This window comes from Phyllobates terribilis, unplaced genomic scaffold, assembly GCF_046119375.1.
Source record: "Phyllobates terribilis strain yellow unplaced genomic scaffold, ASM4611937v1 Scaffold_11__3_contigs__length_659146591, whole genome shotgun sequence".
In the NCBI taxonomy this organism is placed as follows: Eukaryota; Metazoa; Chordata; class Amphibia; order Anura; family Dendrobatidae; genus Phyllobates; species Phyllobates terribilis.
In genome coordinates, this window is record NW_027362771.1 from 622,009,793 (window position 1) to 622,034,458 (window position 24,666).

The 24,666-nt window shown below is 49.2% G+C and overlaps 1 protein-coding gene across 1 annotated transcript in view; it reads left to right on the plus strand.

Annotated features, from left to right (window-relative positions):
- The window catches only part of LOC141167411 (extracellular calcium-sensing receptor-like), an 82,662-nt gene that overhangs the window by 30,860 nt on the left and 27,136 nt on the right, over positions 1-24,666 (plus strand). Inside the window, exon 3 of the mRNA XM_073654817.1 lies at positions 24,193-24,484. Within this exon, the coding sequence (XP_073510918.1) occupies positions 24,193-24,484 (292 nt within the window). The remainder of the gene's footprint in view (positions 1-24,192; positions 24,485-24,666) is intronic.

Here is a 24,666-nt window from a genome sequence, read left to right on the forward strand (position 1 = left end):
ATGGAAGGCTTTCCAAAAATTATGAGGATCTGCAATGGCCCTTGAAACAGACGTGAATTACAGCATACTAAAAACCCTCTACCCATTATTGGGGAGAGGGTCTCCCTTAGTGTTCGCCTTTGCATTGAAAAGCAAAAGCTGACTAAAATTAGGAGGAAATGCAATGCCCGTTGGAAGAGTCATGGAGGTTAGAGTTAAATAAAAACAACATTTCAATGCCCCTTGGAAGAGCTGTGGAGTTCAGAAAGGTTTAACAAGACGGTTTTAATGCCCCTTGGAAGATACGTGGAGGTCGTAGTAGCTTAACAAAACGGTTTTAATGCCCCTTGGAAGAGATGTGGAGGTTGAAGCAGCCTAACAAGATGGTTTTAATGGCCCTTGGAAGAGACGTGGAAGTCGCAGTAGCTTAACAAGATGGTTTTAATGCCCCTTGGAAGAGACGTGGAGGTTGCAGTAGCTTAACAAGATGGTTTTAATGTCCCTTGGAAAAGTGGTGGAGGTCATAGTACCTTAACAAGACAGTTTTCATGCCCCTTGGAAGAGTGGTGGAGGTCGCAGTAGCTTAACAAGATGGTTTTAATGCCCCTTGGAAGAGTGGTGGAGGTCGCAGTAGTTTAACAAGACAGTTTTCATGCCCCTTGGAAGAGTGGAGGAGGTCCCAGTAGCTTAAAAAGACAGGATTAATGCCCCTTGGAAAAGTGGTGGAGTTCACAGTAGCTTAACAAGACGATGTTAATGCCCCTCAGAAAAGACGTGGAGGTCCCAGTAGCTTAACAAGACGGTTTTAATGTCCCTTGGAAAAGTGGTGGTGGTCACAGTAGCTTAACAAGACGGTTTTAATGCCCCTTGGAAAAGTGGTGGTGGTCACAGTAGCTTAACAAGACGGTTATAATGCCCCATGGAAGAGACGCAGAGGTCGCAGTAGCTTAACAAGACAGTTTTAATGCCCCTTGGAAAAGTGGTGGAAGTCCCAGTAGCTTAACAAGACGGTTTTAACGCCCCTTGGAAAAGTGGTTGAGGTCACAGTAGCTTAACAAGACAGTTTTAATACCCCTTGGAAAAGTGGTGGAGGTCACAGTAGCTTAACAAGACGGTTTTAATGCCCCTTGGAAAAGTGGTGGAGGTCACAGTAGCTTAACAAGACGGTTTTTATGCCCCTTTGAAGAGATGCGGAGGTCGCAGTAGCTTAACAAGATGGTTTTAATGCCCCTTGGAAGGGACGTGGAGGTCGCAGTAGCTTAACAAGATGATTTTAATGCCCCTTGGAAAAGTGGTGGTGGTCGCAGTAGCTTAGCAAGACAGTTTTAATGCCCCTTGGAAAAGTGGTGGAGGTCCCAATAGCCTAACAAGACGGTTTTAATGCCCCTTGGAAAAGTGGTGGAGGTCACAGTAGCTTAACAAGACGGTTTTAATGCCCCTTGGAAAAGTGGTGAAGGTCACAGTAGCTTAACAAGACAGTTTTAATGCCCCTTGGAAAAGCGGTGGAGGTCACAGCAGCTTAACAAGATGGTATTAATGCCCCTCGGAAGAGACGTGGAGGTCACAGTAGCTTAACAAAATGGTTTTAATGCCCCTTGAAAAAGTGGTGGAGGTCCCAGTAGCTTAACAAGACGGTTTTAATGCCCCTCGGAAGAGACGTGTAGGTCCCAGTAGCAAAACAAGATGTTTTTTGTAATGGGTCTGGGAGGTGGAACCTCTGAGCAACTATACAAAGGGCAGTCCTTGTAAGGAAGCGGGTGGCTCCCAGGGAAGGCGGGCAGGTAGTCACGGCAAGTGACAGGGACAGTCTCTGGGTAGAAGGGCAGGAAGTCACGGCAAGTGACGGGGACAGTCTCTTGACAGGCGGATGGTCACGGCAAGTGACAGTAGGGTAAGAGTCTCTAGACGGGCAGGTGGTCACGGCACGTGACAGCAGGGAAAGAGTCTCTAGACGGGCAGTTGGTCACGGCAAGTGAAAGCAGGGAAAGAGTCTCTAGATAGGCTAGCAGGCAGGTAGCAGGTGAGCGCTCAAGAGTCTCTGGACAGGCAGGTGGTCACGGCAAGTGACAACAGAGCCTCCAGGTAGGCTAGCAGGCAGGTAGCAGGTGAGCGCTCCCAGGCGAGCGGGCAAGAGTCTCTGGACAAGCAGGTGGTCACAGCAAGTGAAGGCTAAGCCTCCAGGTAGGCTAGAAGGTAGGTAGCAGGTGAGCGCTCCCAGGTGAGCGAGTAAGAGTCTCTGGACAGGCAGGTGGTCACAGCAAGTGACGGCTAAGCCTCCAGGTAGGCTAGCAGGCAGGTAGCAGGTGAGCGCTCCCAGGTGAGCGAGAAAGAGTCTCTGGACAGGCAGGCAGGTATCAGGCAGGTATCTGGCAGGTACCTCCTGGTCCGCAGGTGGAATGATCCATAGACAGACTGGCAGGTGCTGGTTGGCAGACTGTCGGACCACAGGATAGCAAGCAGGTAAGCAGATATCAGGCAGGTATCAGGCAGGTATCAGGCAGGTATCAAGCAGGAATCTGGCAGGTGACTGGCAGGTAACTGGTAACGGGACCTGAGGGCTGAAGCAGAGTTGAAAGGCTTTGCAACAACATTGCTCGGGCACCTCCATTTTGGAGGTGGTGCCTTATATATGGTGAGGTCCTCCGTCCATTGGCCGGGGACTCCTTAGGACGGCGCGCGCGGCCCCTTTAAGAGAGGGGGAGCGCGCGCCCTAAGCACAGAGGCCGTGAAGCAGCGCGCACTGCCAGCAGAGCGGGAGGAAAACGCCGGGTACGGAGTGGAGAGGTGAGGGGAACGGCGTCCCTGCCTAGCAGGAGGCAGGGAAGCCGACGCTACAGTACCCCCCCTTTAGGCCCCCCCTTTTTTAGGCCAGACAGAAATTGATCAAGGATGAGCGGGGCATGGATGTTCTCCCGGGGCTCCCATGTTCTCTCCTCAGGACCAAACCCCTTCCAATCCACTAGAAAAAAGGTCCTTCCTCTTACCCTCTTGGTGGCCAGAATGTTCTCTACCTCAAACTCGTTTTCAGCGGAAACCGGAGCAGGAGGCGTACCTGTAGACTTGGAAAAAGAGTTAAGTATCACGGGTTTGAGTAGAGATACATGGAAGGAGTTAGGAATCCGCAAATTGGCCGGGAGTTTCAATTTATAGGCCACCCGGTTGATTTGTTTGATAACTTCCAGTGGGCTGATGAACCGAGGCCCTAACTTGTAGGAAGAAATCTTGAGCCGGACATATTTGGACGAGAGCCAGACCATATCTCCAGGACGGAATTGTGGTGGATCCAGACGTCTCTTGTCAGCCTGTTTTTTCATCCGCTCGGATGACTGAAGAAGTGTGGATCTGGTACTTTCCCAAATGGAGGAAAATTCGTTAACGAGAGTTTCCGCAGCCGGATTGTCCACCGAGGCGGAGACGGGAAACGGGATCCGAGGTTGCTGACCGAAGACTACAAAAAACGGGGATTTGGAGGAAGATTCGCTCTCGTGATTATCGTAAGAAAATTCGGCCCACAGTCGGAATGGTGAGCATTAACAAAGTGCCGGAGGTAACTGGTTAAAATTTGGTTGATCCGTTCAACTTGGCCATTGGACTGAGGGTGATAAGCAGAAGAAAAGTCCAAGGTGAGCCCCAGCAGTTTACACATGGCTCGCCAAAAACGAGAGGTGAATTGAACCCCTTGGTCGGATACGATGTGGAGAGTAGTGTTGAGCCACCCCCGTAGTGTTCGAGTTCGGTTCGGTTCGTCGAACACCCGTGTGTTCGCCGAACTGTTCGTCGAACTGTTCGTCGAACACCTTCGAACACCGTTAAAACCAATGGCAGGCAAACAAAAACACATAGAAACACATAGAAAACACCTTCAAAGGTGTCCAAAAGCTGACAAACTGCTCAGAAGACATAACTAACACATGGAAAAGTGACAAGTACATATAGTCATGCGAAAATAAAAGAGGTGGAGGAGTAAAAGGAGGGGGAGACACAGATATAGGCATGTCATGCCCTTCTAAAATCCAAAAAGTGAGAAGCCGACACGGCCAGTCCGCTCCTGCCCGTGCCACCTCCGTGTCGCCGGGTTTGTGCCAGAGCCGCGGTGAACCCTGACGGCCATCCCCCCTCTCCCAATACTGGTGCCTGTCCGCTGGTGGGTCGAGCGAGCCCCCCTGTGGTGGAGGCAGCTCTAAGCTTTTTAATTTAAATTGTCTCTCTAATTTGAATGAATACACTTTAAATCCATTTACAAGGATCTATTGGAGGGCAAGTCTCATGCCAGCAGCCGCGGTAATTCCAGCTCCAGTAGCGTCCACTAAAGCTGCTGCAGTTAAAAAGCTTTTATAAGGATCGAGCTCGGCTGTCCACCGCAAGGCATCCTACTGCCAGTCCCAGCCCCTATGCCTTGGGGTGCCTCCTGATGCTCTTCACTAAGTATCCCATGGTCCCGAAGCATTTCCTTTGAAAAAATTAAGTGTCTAAACTACAGGTGGTGCAGCTTGCTTAACAGCCGGGATAATCCGCTTACTAGCAGACACTGCTACTAGGCACAAAGTATTTCCTGGGCTAGATGCAGTTAAAAATTTGTAATTAGATACTCTCGTTGGATGCTGAGAAAGCATTCCATAGAGTCTCCTGGCACGCCATATATGATTCTCTTAAAAAGCTTGGGGTAGGGGTCTAGGGGACCCTTTTATAGCCAAAATCACGGCCCTGTATCGCAATACGTCACCTAGGCTGAAGATAAATGGAACTGTAGCACCCTGAGGGCTCGGTTGCTAAAGACGTATTGCACCTCACCCAGAGGTGTGATATCTCACTCTCAGGTAAGGATGGAGTGTGGATCAGGACCCGACACCTGCATGCATTACACCACATTGCCGTGGGGCAGGGCGACCAATATGCCCCTGAGATGGGCACGACAGTCCCTGTCCCTGGCTGGAGTAGGGGGAGGGAACACTGAGGAAGGGGAACCCTGTAGTGCAGGAGCAGGGAGGAAGCAGTTCCTGGGTGCATTGAGAAGGGAGTATAAAAGGTGGACACCATCTTAGTTCAGTGCAGAGAAGTCTGAGCAGAAGTGGCAGGGAGCAAGGGCTCTGCATGAGCTCTGCTCCGGAGGCGGGCCTAGTAACAGAGGCCCAGGCCTGGAAGAGGGAGAAGGAAGGAAGAGGAGCGGAGAAGGCTCCAGGAACGAGGAATGAAGGGATCCCAGGGGTGCGGACGGGCGAGTCGCCACCGCACGCCCGAATCCACCTGCGTGGAGGGGTCAGGCCAAAGGGGGAGACCGGTCCCCGAACTAGTGGAGGCAGGAAACAACCCTCAGCTAGAAACCGGAGGCTCTGACATTTTATGTGGCGCAGCCCCTCGCTACACCCGCTAGGAAGGCACCACATAGGGTCAGGGAAACTGGCGCCAAGTTTAGCAAGAGGAGGCCCGAGGCAGCCGGACAGAAGTGTTGGTAAGAAAGGCCAGACAAAGGACACACAAAGGGGGTCCTGTGAAGTGCTCCAAAGTTATCTGGGAGTTGTCTGAGCCCCTCACCTGGTGAGCACAGTACGACGTGGGCAGCCGTTACCTGCAGACGTGGTCTGGATAATAAGAACTGTGAGTAAAGGCCCTGAACTGCATCACTGACTCCGTGTCGTTACTGCTGCTGCCCTGCACCATCACCCCCATCCTCCGCATACACTGCCCTGAGGCTATACTCCTCCCGTGGGGATTTATGCTACGCTCTGCTGCACCCACAACACCAGCCTCAGTGGTCTGCCCTGTAGCGGCGGTTCACTCTGACCGCAATCCACGGGTGGCGTAGTCGGACATTTAAACATGAAAACCACATAAATAGTTCCGCCACTGGTTTGACCGCCCTGAGCCACGGAACTGGGTCGCCGCCACGAAGACTACAACCACCAGCATCCACCAAAAAGGGTCCGGCTCCGGGTGTCCCAAGGCCCAGGGGGTGCGTCAGAACATTTTCATCACCTTTCACAATCACCAATGGGACAAGGCAGTGATGTCCTCTGTCCCCTCTCTTATACATCCTAGTGACGGAGCACCTGCTCTCATCAATTCGCCATAACCCCAATATTAGGTGGATTGAGGTGGGAGGCACCGAGTACAAGTGCTCTCTATTTGCTGATGATGTCCTACTATATATCACTCAATCACATATATCCATCCATGCTGTTATGGCTGAAATAGATCACTTTGTTACATGGTAAAATTTTAAAATCAATGCAGCGAAGTCTGAGGCCCTCGATGTCTACCTCCCCAAATCCATATAGGATTCCATCCAGTCGAACTTTCCCTTTGACTGGCCCTCACAGGGTATCAAATACTTAGGAATTCCTATTCATAGAGACCTCTCCCATCTATGTTATCTTAATTTTGGGCCCTTTATTGAACAACTCCATACAGACCACGGTTGGCAAGTTAGAACTGTAAGATTCACTACGTGAACCACTGGTGTTTTGTGGAAAAGCACATGTACACTGCGTTCCAAATTATTATACAAAAAGTGTTTAGGAGTGATAAGGGAAGAATTTGTTTGTTTGTCAGTTAAACTCATTGATGGTGATGTGTGTCAGGGCTCTTTATATCACTGTAAGCAATTGCAGACACCTGTGCTAATTAGTTTGGCAGGTGTGTCCAATGAATGGCAAGACTACTTAAGAAGGCTCTCTCACATTATTAAGCAGCCTACATTTTCTGCCAAAATGGGAAAGAAAAAGGATGTGTCGGCTGCTGAGAAGCAACAAATTGTGGAGTGTTTAGGTCAAGGCATGACTACAATCAACATTGTGCGATGATCAGGATGAAGTGTCTTGGCAATCAAGAAGTATGTAGCTGATTCACAGTACACACGTGTGCGTGCTGATAAGGGCAAATTGAGGACTCTTTCCTACAGGCAATTACGTCAGGTTGAAAGAGCAGCGGCAAAAAAGCCTTGTCATAGCAGCAGACAAGTTTTTGAAGCTGCTTGTGCCTCCAACGTCCCCCGAACAACAAGATGCAGGGTCCTTCAGAGGTTTGCAGCTGTGCATGCGCCATCCTGTCGACCTCCTCTATCCACTTCACACAAGCAGAAACGGCTCCAGTGGGCCAAACATTACATGAAGACTGATTTCAAAACTGTTTTGTTCACGGATGAGTGCCGTGCAGCGCTCGATGGTCCAGATGGATGGAGTGGAGGATGGCTGGTTGATGGACACCCCACGCAAACACGGCTACAGCGCCAACAAGGAGGAGGTGGAGTAATGTTTTGGGCTGGAATCATGGGGAGAGAGATTGTCGGCCCCTTTAGGATCCCTGAAGGCGCTAAAGATGAACTCCATAATGTATGTGGATTTTCTCAAACAGCACTTCCTGCCATGGTTCAAGAAGAAGAACCGTGTATTTCACAGCAAGATCATTTTTCTGCATGATAATGCACCATCTCATGCTGCACATAAAACATCTGCATCTCTGGCTGATATGGGCATAAAAGGGGACAAACTTATGGTGTGACCCCCATGCTCCCCTGACCTCTACCCCATTCAGAACCTTTGGAGCATCATTAAAAGGAGTGTCTATGATGGCGGGAGGCAGTTCACATCTAAGCAACAGCTCTGGGAGGGTATTCTGTCCTCATGCAAAACAATTGAAGCAGAAACCATCCAAAACCTGACAAATTCAATGGACGAGAGAGTTCAGAAGCTCCTTTCGAACAAGGGGTCCTATGTGAAAATGTAACATCACCTAGAATAAAGTTTTGAGTTGAAAACTGTTTGATTTCAGTTTCTAACAACCTGCTAATGCTTATAATTTCAAAAATGACCATTTTTTTGGTCTTTATTAAAATGAAAAGGTTGATCGAAAAGTTTGGGGGATCTAAGAGTGTGGCAACCCAGTAGTCATGATTACTTCGAATTCTGACAATATGAGGGTCATGCTGCAGGTAGTGCAGCAAGAAGGCACTTATGTGTCTTGCGCATCTCGGAGCCCCAAAATTATTTTCCGGGCTAGATGCAGCTAAAAATTATTTTTAATTTTAAATCTGGTGAAGCTTTAGTATAGATGGCCTAATAGGATCAGTGCTGCACACTGCTACAAAGCCCAAATTATTTTCCAGTCAAGATACAGATAAACATGATTAGTAATTTGAAAGCTTAAAACGGTTGGTAGGGTGATTTTAACCAATCATCAAGCTTTTACTCTCCCCAGGATGACACAGGGGTAGAAAAGTCGTTTCGGATCCATGATTTGTTCATCTTTATGAACGTGAGTCTGTCTACATTATCAGTGGAGAGCCGCGTGCGCTTATCTGTCAGCACACCACCAGCAGGGCTGAACACACGTTCAGACAGAACGCTGGCTGCGGGGCATGACAAGATCTCCAAGGCGTAAGTGGCTAGCTCCGGCCATTTATCCAGATTGGACGCCCAAAAAGAGCAAGGGTCCAGTGACACAGTCGTGGCTTCAATGTTTACTTGGAGATACTCCTGTACCATCGTCTCTAGGCGTTGACTATGTGTCAGACTTCTTGTCTCCTGTGGCCTTGCAAAGGATGGGCTAAAAAAGTGGTGAAATGATTCCGCAAAATTGATGTTACCAGCAGATACTGTGGTTCTGTCACGGTTTGAGTGCTGAACACTTGACGGTCCCACGGTTGGCAAGTTGGAACTGTGAGATTCACTACGTGCACCACTGGTATTTTGTGGAAAAGCACATGTAAGATTCTGCAACAGTCTCTGCTGATACTCCTGCATGCGTGCATCCCTTTCTATGGCAGGAATAATTTCTGCAAATTTACTTTTGTACCGGGGATCTAACAGTGTGGCAACCCAGTAGTCAGGATTATTTCTAATTCTCACAATTCGAGGGTCATGTTGCAGGTAGTGCAGCAAGAAGGCACTCATGTGTGTTGCGCATCCAGGAGCACCAAGTCCCTGTTGTGTTGGTGGCGAGGTAACAATCATGCTTCCTTCCTCTGTCCTCTCCCCCCAACCTCGCACAACAGAAATGTGATCAAGGTCTCCCTCATCTGATGAGTCTTCCATCAGTTCGTCCTCCACTTCTTCCTGGGCTCCTGCACCTTCCTCACTAGTTTGGCTGCTACCATGCGCCCTGGTAAAACCATCTCCCCCACCCTCACATGCCTGCCGCCTTGGTGCTGCCGACCGTCTGGACCTTGCAGATGTTAGCCCTTCCGCATACAACTCCTCCTCCTCTACTTCCTCCACCTCCTCTTGTGCCACCACCTGACTCCGAATTCTGTTTAACATGTGCTCCAGCATGTAAATCACCGGAATAGTCATGCTGATAATGGCATCGTCAGCACTAAACATCTTCGTCGCCATTTCAAAACTGTGCAGAAGGGTGCATAGGTCCCTGATCTGAGACCACTCCTCCAGCGTGATTTGCCCCACCTCTGAATCTCGTTGGCCCAGGCTATATGTCAGAACGTATTGCACCAGGGCTTGTCGGTGCTGCCACAGTCGCTGCAACATGTGCAGAGTTGAATTCCACCGGGTAGGCACATCGCATTTTAGCCGGTGAAGTGGCAGGCCCAATGACTTCTGTAGAGATGTAAGTCGCTGAGCTGCGGGATGCGAACGGCGGAAGTGAGCACACAGCGACCGTGCCCTCTGCAGAAGGCCATCTAGTCTGGGATAGTGGGCTAAAAATTGCTGGACAACCAGGTTCAACACGTGAGCCATACAAGGCACGTGTGTGACATTGCCCCGGCGAAGGGCCGCACCAAGGTTTGCAGCATTGTCGCACACGGCCTTCCCTGGTTTCAGGTCCAGTGGAGACAACCATTCATGAAATTGGTTCTCCAGAGCTGACCACAACTCCTCAGCTGTGTGACTCACATTTCCCAGACATTTCAATGTAAAAACCGCCTGATGACGTTGAGCCCTACTGCCAGCATAGTAAGGAGATGTGCAGGATCCCTTCTGCGCAGTTAGAAAGCTTGTGGCATGACCAGACAGGCTTTGGGTGCAGGTGGAAGACCGAGAGGAGGTTGAGGAGGCAGAAGCAGTGGTGGAAAAATGACATAAAGAGGATTGACGCACAACTCGTGGGGACGGCAAGACTTGGACAGCAGCCCCTTGTCCTGCTGTCACCATAGTTACCCAGTGCCCAGTCAGCGACATGTAACGCCCCTGTCCATGCCTACTCGTCCAAGTGTCTGTAGTGAAATGCACCCTGTCACACACAGAGTTTCTCAAAGAAGCGGTGATGTTGTGTGCGACATGCTGGTGGAGCGCAGGCACACCTTTCTTTGAGAAGTAGTGCCGACTGGGCATCTGGTACTGGGGCACTGCGACGGACATAAGGTCTCGAAAATCCTCTGTGTCCACCAGGCGGAAAGGCAGCATTTCTGTAGCCAAGAGCTTGCAGATGGTGAAATTCAACCTCTTAGCTTTCTCATGGCTAGGAGGAAATGGTCTTTTACTTGTCCACATCTGAGGGACCGAGGGCTGGCTATTGTGCTTAGACGGGGTTGATAAGGGTGTCCCCGGCAAACTGCCGGTCTGTGAGGAAGATGCAGGCAGACATGTTAGGTTGCCTTGCTCCAAAGGTGGTGCTATCGATGTCGGACAGCGCTCAACACCAGCTGGTGTTACCACCTCCAAAGAAAATGATGACCTGCCAATCACGCTGGCTGTTGCGGGTAAAGAGGTGGCAGGTCTGCGCCCCAAAACAGGTGTGACTGCTGTCCCCCCAGTCACAGAGGATGAAGAGGCCGCGGATGCACAAGATATGGCAGACGGTGGTTGGCCCGGCCGGCTAGACCGCATTGTAGCACACTGAGCTTCCCACTGCAACTTATGCTTCATGTCCATGTGCCGGTTCATGCATGAAGTACTCAAACTATGTATTTTTTGGCCTCTACTTAGCTTTTGCTGACAAATGTTACAGATAACACGAGTTGGGTCATCTTTATCGATCTGAAAAAATGCCCAGGCTATGCAAGGCTTAGCACCCATGCGACCTGAAGAGCCACCACGACTTGTGGTGAGAGGCAGAGTTGTGTTTGAGGATGCAGTTGTTGACGTGCTTCCAGTACTACGTCTCTGTCCAGGAAGGCGCAACCTGACCTCGTCGTCACTAGCATCTTCCTCCACCTCCTCTGCTGACCTCATCTCTTGACTGACTGTGGGTTGACAGTAAGTGGGATCTCCGACCTCATCATCATCACCCTGTGCGTTATCACACTCGTCGTCCTCAGAGCCAACCTGTTCCTGCCCTGACAAAATACTAAAGTTGTCGCTCCAATCAGGTATTTGAGTCTTATCATCGTCTTCCTCATTGTCTCCACCAACAGGAGTTACAGTTTGGGAATGAGGGTCTACATTATGGTCAGAACCTTCTGCGTCTGGTCCTGGATCCGACTCATAAAGATTCTGGGCATCAGTGCAGATCATTTCCTCGTCTGGATTCACAGAAGCGCTGGAGTCGACCTCTGATTCCCAGGCTATAGTATGAGTAAACAGCTCTGCAGACTCAACCATCTGTTCTACCTCATACTCAGACGGGCAGCTGGAGATTTGGGAGCTGTGAGGAAGCAAGTGCGATTTGGGTGACACCTTTGAGGACTGGAGTATTTGTGATGTTGAAGTTGATGTGGAGGAGAGCCCACTTAAAGGAGCACTTGATATCCGTTGAAGCACCTGCTGTTTTTGTGCCTCATCTGGAATTTGTAGCGATTGGCGTGGCCGTAAGAAAGGGATCTTATCACATTGTCCGCTAAAAGAAGTAGATATTTTAGTTTGGCTGGAAGATGGTCTTTCTTCTGCACCTACCCCACGGACACAACCTTTTTTCCCCTTCCCAACATGCCTATTCCCCTTTCCACCAGCAGCAGGCCTTTTTCCACTCATTTTGGTGGTTAACTAATTCACAACTCTGGAGTTGTTTGCACAAAAAAACAATGGATGGTAACCGAGCAGAGCTGAGTGGCCAAACTGTGGTATTAGGCCAAAACTATTGGCTGGGTTAGATGCAGAAAAAAATTATTTTTAATTTGCAACCTGATGGAGGTCAGTATAGATGGACTAATAGACCAAGTCCCACACACTGCTAGAAGCCCAAATATTTTTTCAGAGCTAGATGCAGAAAAAAATTATTTTTAATTTGCAACCTGATGGAGGTCAGTATAGATGGACTAATAGACCAAGTCCCACACACCGCTAGAAGCCCAAATATTTTTTCAGAGCAATATGCAGAAAAAAATTATTTTTAATTTGCAACCTGATGGAGGTCAGTATAGATGGACTAATAGACCAAGTCCCACACACTGCTAGAAGCCCAAATATTTTTTCAGAGCTAGATGCAGAAAAAAATTATTTTTAATTTGCAACCTGATGGAGGTCAGTATAGATGGACTAATAGACCAAGTCCCACACACCGCTAGAAGCCCAAATATTTTTTCAGAGCTAGATGCAGAAAAAAATTATTTTTAATTTGCAACCTGATGGAGGTCAGTATAGATGGACTAATAGACCAAGTCCCACACACTGCTAGAAGCCCAAATATTTTTTCAGAGCTAGATGCAGAAAAAAATTATTTTTAATTTGCAACCTGATGGAGGTCAGTATAGATGGACTAATAGACCAAGTCCCACACACCGCTAGAAGCCCAAATATTTTTTCAGAGCTAGATGCAGAAAAAAATTATTTTTAATTTGCAACCTGATGGAGGTCAGTATAGATGGACTAATAGACCAAGTCCCACACACCGCTAGAAGCCCAAATATTTTTTCAGAGCTAGATGCAGAAAAAAATTATATTCAGTTTGCAACCTGATGGAGGTCAGTATAGATGGACTAATAGAATGATGCTATGCCCAAAAGATTTTACTTCACTAGGTGCAGTAAAAAAATTGGTATTCTATACACAGGTGTTATATCTTGCAACACAGATAGGCTACTCCACTGACTAACACACTCTGCAATAGGCCAAAAAGGATTAGCTTTGCTAGATTCAGCCAAATGCTGTGAAAAAAACTTGCACAGCACTGGCACAGACCTGCCTGGCAAAAACTGATAGGAACTCATGTAACCTAGTCCTGAAAAGGACTCCAATTACAATTAGTCTTTACTCCCACAACCTATCTATTTAAGAGCACAGACCTCCCTGATAAAAGTCGTAGGAAATGCTGTAACCTAGTCCTTAAAAGGACTGCAATCACAACTATTCCCTACTCCCAAGCTATCTGTATATTTGTGCGAAAATTGGCTTGAAATTAACAAGGTATAGCACACACAGCAACAGCGGTGCCGTCTAACACGCAGCTGCAGCAGTGAGAAAATGGTGGCGACGGGGAAAATGGCTTGGTCTTATAGGGCAAGGACATGTGACATACACTGCCAATCACACATGCCCTTGCTTGTGTGAAAAAAAGCACTTCGCTCCGTGTGTGCGCTGCTGATAGGCTGACAGATTGCACCTCCCCACTGCAAATGCGGGAAAGAGAAAAAAAAATGGAGATCTTCATTGTTCCTGCAGAGATCCATCCCCTGCCCCTCCCCCCGCCCCGCTGTACACTCAAACTGCGTATTAACATTAATTTTCATCATTACTGAGAAAAAATCCAGTTATGATTTTGGTGCACGAACAGTTATCGAACATAACCTCGAACAGCCGAATTTTTCTCAAATTGTTCGTGTTCGCCGACCGGCTCGAACACCGCCCAAAACAGCTCGAATTTGAGATTGGCGAACAGTTCGAGTAGAACAACGCTCATCTCTAGTGGAGAGTAAGACCATGAAGACGGAAGACATGATGGATAATGTCTTTAGCTAACTCTGATGCAGACGGGAGACCTGGCAGGGGAATAAAGTGAGCCATTTTGGAAAAGCGGTCAGCGACCACACATATGACCGTACAACCGGCAGAGACAGGGAGGTCCGTTATAAAGTCCATAGCTATATGCTGCCACGGGGCAGCAGGTACAGGAAAAGGAAGAAGACGGCCGGCTGGCAGATGTCTCGGAACCTTGTTGCGGGTTCAGGACACACAGGCTGAAACAAAGTCTATTACGTCCTTGTGCAGGGTAGGCCACCAATAATGCCGGGTAATAAGCTGGAGGGTCTTTTTCTGACCTGCGTGGCCAGCTAGCTTGGACGAGTATCCCCAGTGTAGAACCTTCTCACGATCAGGAACAGTTACGAACATCTTACCGGGTGGAAGACGATTTAGATTCGTGGGGGCCACCTGCATTACATTGGCGGGGTCGATGATGTGTTTAGGCTCCTCCTCAAGATCAGAGACCAAAAAGGATCGGGATAAGGCATCAGCTTTGATGTTTTTGTCAGCCGGGTGAAAATGAAGAATGAAATTAAAGCGGGCAAAGAACAAGGACCACCGGGCTTGGCGCGGGTTAAGTCTTTGGGCACTCTGGAGGTAAGCCAAGTTCTTGTGGTCCGTGTAAATTATTACCGGGTGAAGAGCCCCCTCGAGCAGGTAATGCCACTCCTCCAGTGTGAGCTTACTGGCCAACAATTCTCGGTCTCCTAAAGAATAATTGCGCTCAGAAGAGGAGAAGAGTTTGGAGAAGAAGCCGCAAGTTACCATTCTTCCGGAAGACAACTTTTGGGCAAGTACTGCTCCGGCTCCGGAGGAGGAAGCGTCGACTTCTAGAAAGAATTGCTTGTTGCCGTCCGGACGATGCAGCACAGGGGCGGAGGAAAAAGCTCGTTTTAAGGAAAGGAAGGCCTCCTCTGCTTCGGGCGGCCATTCTCTGGGATTAGCGCCCTTACGGGTGAGCGCCGAGATAGGGGCACTCCGGGAAGAGAAGTGCTGAATGAAGAGGCGGTAGTAGTTGGCGAAGCCCAGAAACCCCTGAATAGCCTTCAATCCCTCTGGTCGGGGCCACTTCTGGATGGAAGACAGTTTCTCAGGGTCCATTTGTAGGCCAGTCTGAGAGATTATGTAGTCCAGAAATGGAAGCGAGGTCTGCTCAAAGAGGCACTTCTCATATTTAGCGTAGAGGTGGTTCTGCCTGAGCCTGAGCAGGACCTGACGAACGTCCCTCCGGTGAGTGAGAAGATCCGGAGAGAAGACCAAGATGTCGTCCAGGTACACCACCACGCAGGAGTAGAGAAGGTCACGGAAGATGTCATTGACCAACTCTTGAAAGACGACGGGAGCGTTACAGAGACCGAAGGGCATTACAAGATATTCATAGTGGCCGTCCCGGGTGTTGAATGCCGTCTTCCATTCATCCCCCTGACGGATACGGACCAGATTATACGCCCCATGGAGGTCCAGCTTGGTGAAGATTCTAGCCCCCCTCAGACGGTCAAATAATTCAGGAATGAGCGGAAGGGGGTATTTATTCTTCACTGTGATCTGGTTAAGGCCTCTATAGTCTATACAGGGACGGAGTGAGCCGTCCTTCATTTTGACGAAGAAGAAGCCTGCTCCCGCCGGGGAGGTAGATTTCCGGATAAATCCCCGGGCCAGATTCTCCTCAATATATTCAGACATGGACCGGGTCTCAGCAGTGGACAAAGGGTAAATACGCCCACGGGGAGGAGTAGCGCCAGGCATCAGGTCAATTGGGCAGTCGTATGGTCTATGAGGGGGTTATGTCTCTGCTTCTCTTTTATTAAAGACGTCCGCAAAAGACCAATAGGGAACCGGTAGGCCGGGTAGATTGGCTGGGGTCGGAGAAGGACTAGCAGGATAAATGGGAACTAAACAAGTCTTATTGCAGTCCTGTCCCCAGCGAAGAACTTCTCCGGTCTGCCAATCAAGCACGGGTGCGTGTCTCTGGAGCCAAGGTAGGCCTAGCAAGAGGGCGTGAGAGAGTCCAGGCAGAACATGGAAGAAGATGCTCTCAGAGTGCAGCATTCCCACCTGCAGAGTTATGGATTCGGTGATGAGTTGGATGGGATGTGGTAAGAGGCCCCCATCCACGGCGGCGACAGATAAGGGTACAGCCAGAGGTTTGGTGGGAATGCGGTATTTCTCTACCAGGGACTGAGAAATGAGATTTCCAGCAGCTCCAGAGTCAAGTTGAGCCTGTTCAAAATAACGGTTCTCCCCGCAGATGATAGTGACCGACAGCATTAGAGATGGAGAGGGTTTATTTCTGCATAGGGTGACCTCTCTGAGCGATCCTAGACACAGGCGTTTCCCGACCTCTCCGGGCAGGAACGGATCTGGTGCTCCTTACTGCCACAGTAGAAGCAGCTCCCCTCGGCACGGCGTAATTCTTGACGGGTCTTGACCATCTTGGTCTGGTCGACCTGCATAGGCTCGGGTGAGTGCGCCGGAGGAGTAACGGAGGAAGTGACGGGTTTCTGGAAGGTAGGGGCAAGGCGTGGAAACCTCCTCTCACGGGTGACCTCTTTGGTGCGCTCCTGGAACCGGATGTCAATCCGGGTGGCAAGTGTAATTAAGTCGTCGAGAGTGGTAGGAATGTCCCGACCGGCGAGTTCATCTTTAATACGGCCGGACAGACCCTCCCAGAAGACGGACACCAGGGCGTCGTTATCCCAGGCAAGCTCCGAAGCAAGGGTACGGAACCGTATGGCATATTGGCCCACGGTGAGACTTCCTTGGCGGAGGCGTAGCAAAGATGAGGCGGATGAGGTCCTCCGTCCTGGTTCGTCGAAGACTTTCAGGAAAGCCGAGAGAAAGGCTGGCAGATTGGACACCAGGGGGTATCCTCTCTCCCATAGAGGATTTAGCCAAGCCAGCGCCTCCCCCATGAGATGGGACATGATGAAGGCTACTTTGGCTCGGTCGGTGGAAAACTGATGTGCCAACAGATCGAAGTGCAGAGTGCACAGGTTAATGAAGCCCCGTGCCTGACCGGGATCTCCGCCTAAATGAGGCGGGGCGGTGAGGCGGGGACCGGGAAGAGATGCCACGGAATTGATGGGCAGCAACGCTGCCGGGGTAGGAGTCGTGCGACTGGAAGCCGGTCCCGAAGATGTAGTCAGTGTTTCAAGGCGGGAGTTACCACTACGCAGGTGACTCAGGATGGACTCCTGTTGGGACCTCTGACGGGACAGTTCATGGCATAGGTCCGAGAGCGAGGGAACTTGGGTGCCACCGGGTTCCATGGCCCGAGCAAACTGTAACGGGTCTGGGAGGTGGAACCTATGAGCAACTATACAAAGGGCAGTCCTTGTAAGGAAGCGGGTGGCTCCCAGGGAAGGCGGGCAGGTAGTCACGGCAAGTGACAGGGACAGTCTCTGGGTAGAAGGGCAAGAAGTCACTGCAAGTGACGGGGACAGTCTCTTGACAGGCGGATGGTCACAGCAAGTGACAGCAGGGTAAGAGTCTCTAGACGGGCAGGTGGTCACGGCAAGTGACAGCAGGGAAAGAGTCTCTAGATAGGCTAGCAGGCAGGTAGCAGGTGAGCGCTCCCAGGTGAGCGGGCAAGAGTCTCTGGACAGGCAGGTGGTCACGGCAAGTGACGACAGAGCCTCCAGGTAGGCTAGCAGGCTGGTAGCAGGTGAGCTCTCCCAGGTGAGCGGGCAAGAGTCTCTGGACAGGCAGGTGGTCACAGCAAGTGACGGCAGAGCCTCCAGGTAGGCTAGCAGGCAGGTAGCAGGTGAGTGCTCCCAGGTGAGCGGGCAAGAGTCTCTGGACAGGCAGGTGGTCACAGCAAGAGACGGCTAAGCCTCCAGGTAGGCTAGCAGGTAGGTAGCAGGTGAGCTCTCCCAGGTGAGTGAGTAAGAGTCTCTGGACAGGCAGGCAGGTATCAGGCAGGTATCTGGCAGGTACTTCCTGGTCTGCAAGCGGAATGATCCATAGACAGACTGGCAGGTGCTGGTAGGCAGACTGTCGGACCACAGGATAGCAAGCAGGTAAGCAGATATCAGGCAGGTATCAGGCAGGTATCAAGCAGGAATCTGGCAGGTGACTGGCAGGTAACTGGTAACGGGACCTGAGGGGTGAAGCAGAGTTGAAAGGCTTTGCAACAACATTGCTCGGGCACCTCCATTTTGGAGGAGGTGCCTTATATATGGTGAGGGGACTCCTTAGGACGGCGCACGCTGCCCCTTTAAGAGAGGGGGAGCGCGCGCGCCCTAAGCACAGAGGCCGGGAAGCAGCGCGCGCTGCCAGCAGAGCGGGAGGAAGACGCCGGGCACGGAGCGGAGAGGTGAGGGGAACGGCGTCCCTGCCTAGCAGGAGGCAGGGATGCCAACGCTACAGTTTTAATGCCCCTCGGAAGAGACGTGGAGGTCCCAGTAGCTTACCAAGACGGTTTCAATGCCCCTTACAAGAGCCATGCAGTACAGCATAATTCAAACATTATTCCCATTATTGGGGAGTGGGTCTCCCATAGTCTTTGCCTATGCCTTTCAAGCAAAAGCTACCAAAAATTAGGATGGAGGAGCTTTCAATAATGGCAACACAGACCACGGTCACCCTGGTGATATAGTGGTGGTGGAGGCTGTGGATAAGAAAACAGCCGAAATGAGGAAGCGTATACCCATGTGTGGGTGTGAAGCGGTGCATGTGAATACACCTCCCGAAATAACACAGTTGATTTGACTTCATGTTACTCTGCTGACAGTTGGTGGTGATGAGAAGTCTGGCCCAATCCAGCCCTTGTTCATTTTGATAAGGGTCAGCTTGTCAGCATTGTCAGTTGACAGGCGAGTGCGCTTATCAGTTATAATTCCCCTAGCGGCACTAAAACCAAGCTCCTATAACACCCTAGCGACAGGGCAGGCCAGGACCTCCAATGCGTACAGAGCGAGTTCATTCCAAGTGTCCGGCTTGGATACCCAATAATTAAAAGGCACGGAGGAATCACGGAGGACGCTGGTACGGTCGGCAAGGTACTCCCTCACCATCTTTTGAAACTTTCCACTCCTTGTGAGAGTACACCTCAGGGTCTGTCCAATGGGAGGGTCTGAGAAAACTGTCCCAGAACGTTGACAGTGTTCCCCTGCCTCTCTTGGATTGGAGTTGCGTCTCTCTTGCATCTACGCCTTGGTTGGGCAACGAACTGTGACCTCTGCCGCTAGCGTATTCAGATGGGAATTTTTTTTATCAGTTCTGCAGCAAGGGCCTTCTGGTACTGCCCCATATTTGTAGACCTCTCCACCTCAGGAATAAGAGAGGGAAAGTTATCCTTGTAGCGGGGGTCTAAATGTGTCACCAACCAGTAATGACTGTCACCCAACATTTTGAAAACGCGAGGGTCACGGTTAAGGCAGCGTAACATAAAGTCAGCCATGCGTGCCAGACTGGTAACGGGCAAGACTTCCGTGTCCCCACCAAGATGACAACTGACCATGCTCTCCTCCTCCTCCTCCACCCTCAGGCCACCCATGCTGAACCGACGGTATGACAGTTGTACAGGTACTACTGTCAACAGCACATGATACAAGCTCCTGTTCTTCCTCCTCCTCCTCCTCTCCCTCATTATCCCCCAATGCACGTTGGGATGAGATGAGGCTGGGCTGTGTGTAATCGACCGCTATGGCTTCTTGATCTATCTCATCATACTCTGGCTGCAATGCCTCCTCTTTAATTCTCAGCAGAGAGTGTTGCAAAAGACAGACGAGTGGAATGCTGACGCTAATGATGGCGTCATCGCCCCTCACCATCTTGGTGGACTCCTCAAAGTTTGTCAGGATGGTACATATGTCAGACATCCAGGTCCACTCCTGAGGTCTTATGTGTGGAGTCTGACCTGAATATCGACGGCCTTGTTGCAGCTGGTAGTCCACAACTGATCTCTTCTGCTCACAAATCCTTTGCGACATGTGGAGGGTAGAGTTCCAACGTGTGGGGACATCATACACCAGTCAGTGTGCCGGAAGCTGAAAACGCTGCTGCAGCACAGCAAGGGCGGCGAAAGCTGCAGCCAACTTGCGAAAATGAGCTGACAGTCGGCGTACTTTGACGAGCAGATCTGGCAACTCGGGGTGCGATTTAAGAAACCGCTGAACCACGAGGTTAAGCACATGAGCCAGGCATGGTACGAGTGTGTTCTCGCCTCGCCTCAGAGACGCCACAAGGTTACGGCCATTGTCACACATGACCATGCCTGGAAGTAGGTTCAGCGGTGTCAGCCGCTGATCTGCCTGCTCTTTCACAGCTATCCACAACTCACAAGCAGTGTGAGGTTTCTCACCTAAGCTTATGAGTTTAAGCACAGCCTGTTGCCCCTTGGCGGAGGCAGTACTGCAGTGCTTCCAGCTTTTAACTGATGTGGTGATATCTGAGATGGAGGCTGAAAATGAGGAGGAGGAGGAGGATGATGCGCAGGAGCTGTACACTGTGGGGGCAACTCTCACTGACATAGGGCCTGCAATCCTCGGTGTGGGAAGGATGTGTTCCATCCCAAGGTCCGACTGGGTCCCAGCTTCCACTATGTTTACCCAGTGTGCCATCAGGGAGATGTACCGTCCCTGGCCACAAGCACTTGTCCACGTGTCCGTTGTCAGATGGACTCTCCCAGTAACTGCATTGTTGAAGGCACGGCAGATGTTTTGGGACACGTGCTTGTGTAGTGTGGGGATGGCACACCGGGCAAAATAGTGTCAGCTGGGGACCAAGTACCGAGGGATGGCCACCGCCATAAGGTTGTGGAAGGATTCCATCTCCACCAGCCTAAAAGGCAGCATTTCCAATGCAAGCAGTAGTGAAATGTGCGAATTTAGGACTGTGGCCTGTGGGGCGTTAGCTGCAAATTTCCTCTTTCATTCAAATGTCTGGGATATTGACAATTGAATGCTGCGGTGGGACGTGGACGTGGACGTTGATGCTGTTTCTTGAGAAACTGCCATAACAAGTTAAAACTGAGAGGAGGGGGCATCTTTGCATGCAGTATGGACAGGGGATTGCCTTGCACACACAACAGGGGGTTCTATTGCACGCACAACAGCGGAAGAAGCAGTGGTGACACCCGCTGACTCTGGTCGTGGACCCTGGGGTTCGCCCCACAAAGTCGGGTGCTTTGCTGCCATGTGCGTGATCATGCTGGTGGTGGTCAGGCTGGTAGTTTTGTCACCCCTGCTGATGCTGGCATGGCAGGTGGTACAAATGGCCTTTTTGGGGTTATAAGCAGAGTCTTTAAAAAAATTCCAGACTCTGGAAGACCTACAGGTTGTACTGGCAGCGTCCCTCATGTTGGTGTTATGGGGAACTGTTGCCTGCCTTCGGTGTGCGGCCACCACACTGCTTCTTCCTGCCTTTTGGGGTACTCTGCCTCCATAACCCTGTGTGCTGCTGGCCTCGCTCTGCCACGTTGGGACAGTAACTAGATCATGCACCACCTCCTCCTCTTCCACTTGTGCACCCCGATCCTCCTCCTCACTTCCTGGCAATTGTGTCTCGTCATCGTCCACCTCTTGTGACAAATTGCCAGCGTCGACTTCCTGTGGCCATGGCTGTTCAAATATTTGGCATCGCTACATGGGATCTCCTCTTCCACCACTTCAAGCGGAGCAGGCGAGGGGCACCAATCTGGAAATGGACCAGTGAATAGCTCTTCAGAGTGTGCAAGTGTGGGATCAGTTGCTGTCTGACTACACTCGGCATGGTGGGAGGAAGGAGCATCAGGGTGAGGATGAGTATGTGGACGAGATTCACGGCTACTAAGATTTGACCGTGTGGAAGACAGACCGGAGGTGATTGTGCCCACGTAACTGGAAGTATTTTCTGCTATTCAATTAATAACCTGCTCACACTGATCAGTTCGCAATACTGGTGTTGTTCTGTGCTTCCCTAGTAATTCGGTCAAGAAGTGGGAGCGAGAAGATGTGGCTGTTGGTTGTGGCACATTTTCACCTTGTCCACAGCCCCATCCTCTGCACGCACCATCACCAGAACGTCCAGTTCCCCATCCCTTGCCACGCACCTTGCCCGTTGTAAAGGAAGTAAAATAGCTTACACTCGCACTATCAATGGAAAAAGGGTAATAAAAAGTTAATTAGAACCGTGGAAGAGGAAAACCACAGTTCTATTTCTCTGGCCAACACCCGACTCTTTTAAATAATCTGAACAATCAGGGAGAATATACAGTATTACAGTTTTTCTTTACGGAAAAAATAACAAAAGCTGGATAATAGAGATTTTTTACTGTGGGATGGCAAAACCACAGTTATAATTTACTGGTGTATACCAGACTATTTTAAACAGATATATTGGTGTCTGAACAATCAGGAGACACTATTACTGTTTTTCTTTACGGCAAAAAATGCAAATAGCAGGATAATACAGAGATTTGACCCGTGGAACTGCAAAACCACAGTTCTATTTCTCGGGCCTACACCAACCTATTTTCAACAGATATATTTGTGTCTGAAAAATCAGGAGACACTATTACAGTTTTTCTTTACGGTAAAAAATGACAAAAGCAGGATAATACAGATATTTGACCCGTGGAACTGCAAAACCACAGTTCTATTTCTCTGGCCTACACCAGACTATTTTCAACAGATATATTTGTGTCTGAACTGTCACAGACAAACTTTTTTTTTTTGGGGGGGGGAACGGGACACCAAAAGTTTAATAAGACGGGTATTTGTACAGTGTGAAGGAGGAAAAAAAAAAGACTATTTAGATGAAAAAAAAAATGATTTTTCCTGTCCCCCGAGACCTGGAGCTAAGTCCAGCAATTTCAGCAACAGGAGCACACAGGACTGTAATGCACCATTTGCTTTTATAACCTCTGCGTCTCCTATACAGCCTGCCTGCCTGCCTGATATCTGGGATGGATATTAGTCCTGAGAAGGACTGTTTGTTTGATCTGGCAGCCTTTACAGACCCTACACTAACTATTTTGCAGTATATATCTCTCCCTAAATCAGCAGCGTTGTCCCTACACTGTCTGATCCCAGCCGTCTGTGTCAAAGATGGCGGCGCCCGGTACTAAATACTCGAGTTGACGCTGAGTGGTCAGCCAATCAATGTAATGCCCACAACCAACATAGCTGCAGCATTACAGTGACTGGCTGGCAATCCCTGCATGTTCATTGGCTCTGTAAAGAGCGTCAAACATGCAGGGCGGAGACCCGAGCTCCCGCCCGAGTAACGCGGAATTGCTCGGTGCTCGCCGAACATCCCGAGTAGCGTAATGCTCGGGCGAGTGCCGAGCAGTGTCGAGCATGTTCGCTCAACACTAATAATAACCTTAGAGGCCTGGTCATGGCCAGAAGTACCAGCCTACAGTGAACATGTCAAAGATGCAGCAGTGGAAAGAAGAGAACTGTATAGTGAGCAGAGCTACTCGCTCCCCTATGTCCAGTTCTCAGGGCCTTTTCTGTCTTCTATTGTAGCTCTGACCTGTTCTAATTAGGTAGGGACTTCTGACAACGATCAAGCCTCAAATGTCACTGCAAGTAAAACATTCTTAACGTCAAGAGATGAGGCACGGATAACAATAGATGGTTCTGAGAATGAGTAGGCTGGCAGTGAGCAAAGTTGGAGCAGTACTTGTAATCAGAATTAAAAAGTTTATATTTAACTTTTTGCTATCCATGTATGGGTCAGCAAAATAGCTGAATCCATGCAAAGCAAAATTACAAAAATCTAGCTTCTTTCACTTGAATAAATTTTCTCATCTCTACTTCTGGGCACTTATTAACAGGCCAATAGGCCCAGTTTTAAGCAAAGTGAAATTGTGACTGACATCAGAAACCTAAGAAGCAACTTCTGGTGCAGCTGAAAACTATTATATGTCAGTCTAATTAATGGTAGACCATGTAAAATTCTGAAAAGATAAATATTCAAGGTTAAGTTATCTTTATGATTATGCCCCATCATAATATTAATTTTAGGTTCAACTCAGAACTTAGTCAAACTATAATTTTGAAGAGATTAGAATTTCCATCTTAGACACTTATGACACTTGGAAAGGCTTTTTTGAGAGGTTATTTGTTAACGTCTTTGATAAATATGTTTTTTATTTTAGGTGGACAAATATTTTTAGAGATTCACTACAGTGTTCTGAGTTTTTTCTATTTGTTGGTAACAATGAACCCTTGGTGGGTTAGGACACTGACACGTATTGTGGCTCCACTCGGTATGATTATAATAACTTAGCACTAGATGGATCTAATAGAAGGTATCACACTTAGTATCATCTTTCATAGCAGACCCTGACAATAACACCACAATAAACTGTGGTATCAGGAATCAAACCACTAAATCTGAAGCAATCTAAAAGTTTACTTAACAAATAGTAGATGGGAATCCCAGATTAAAAAAAAAACCTCTGAACTAATTTAGCTTTTTTTCTGTTTTTTTGAAGATTCAACCTTGAATATTATCACCGGTTCCAGACATTTCTGTTTACAGTTGATGAAATGAACAGAGACCCAAATATTCTGTCAAACATGACAGTAGGATTCCAAATGTATGAAACATGTAATATTCCTCACTATGAATTACAAGGGGCTTTACAGTTCCTGACTGACTCTAGTACAACAATCTCAAACAATGAGTGTAATTCTAGACCCATGTTCCCTGCGGTCATTGGGGCCACCGTTTCTGCCAATTCTATTATCTTGGCTCATGTTTTGGGGACCTTCAGATATCCACAGGTAAGAAGCCTTTGAAAGGTTTTAAAATGTAGGAAAACATGCACATGATATTATCTAAAAATAATTCCCAATTCAAAAATGATGGAGACACAATGCTCTGTGCAGCTTTTAAGCTCCTTCTGATTTTTTTCTTTGAGCAATACTACTACGGCTCTTACATATTTTGGTGTTTTTTCCGGTAA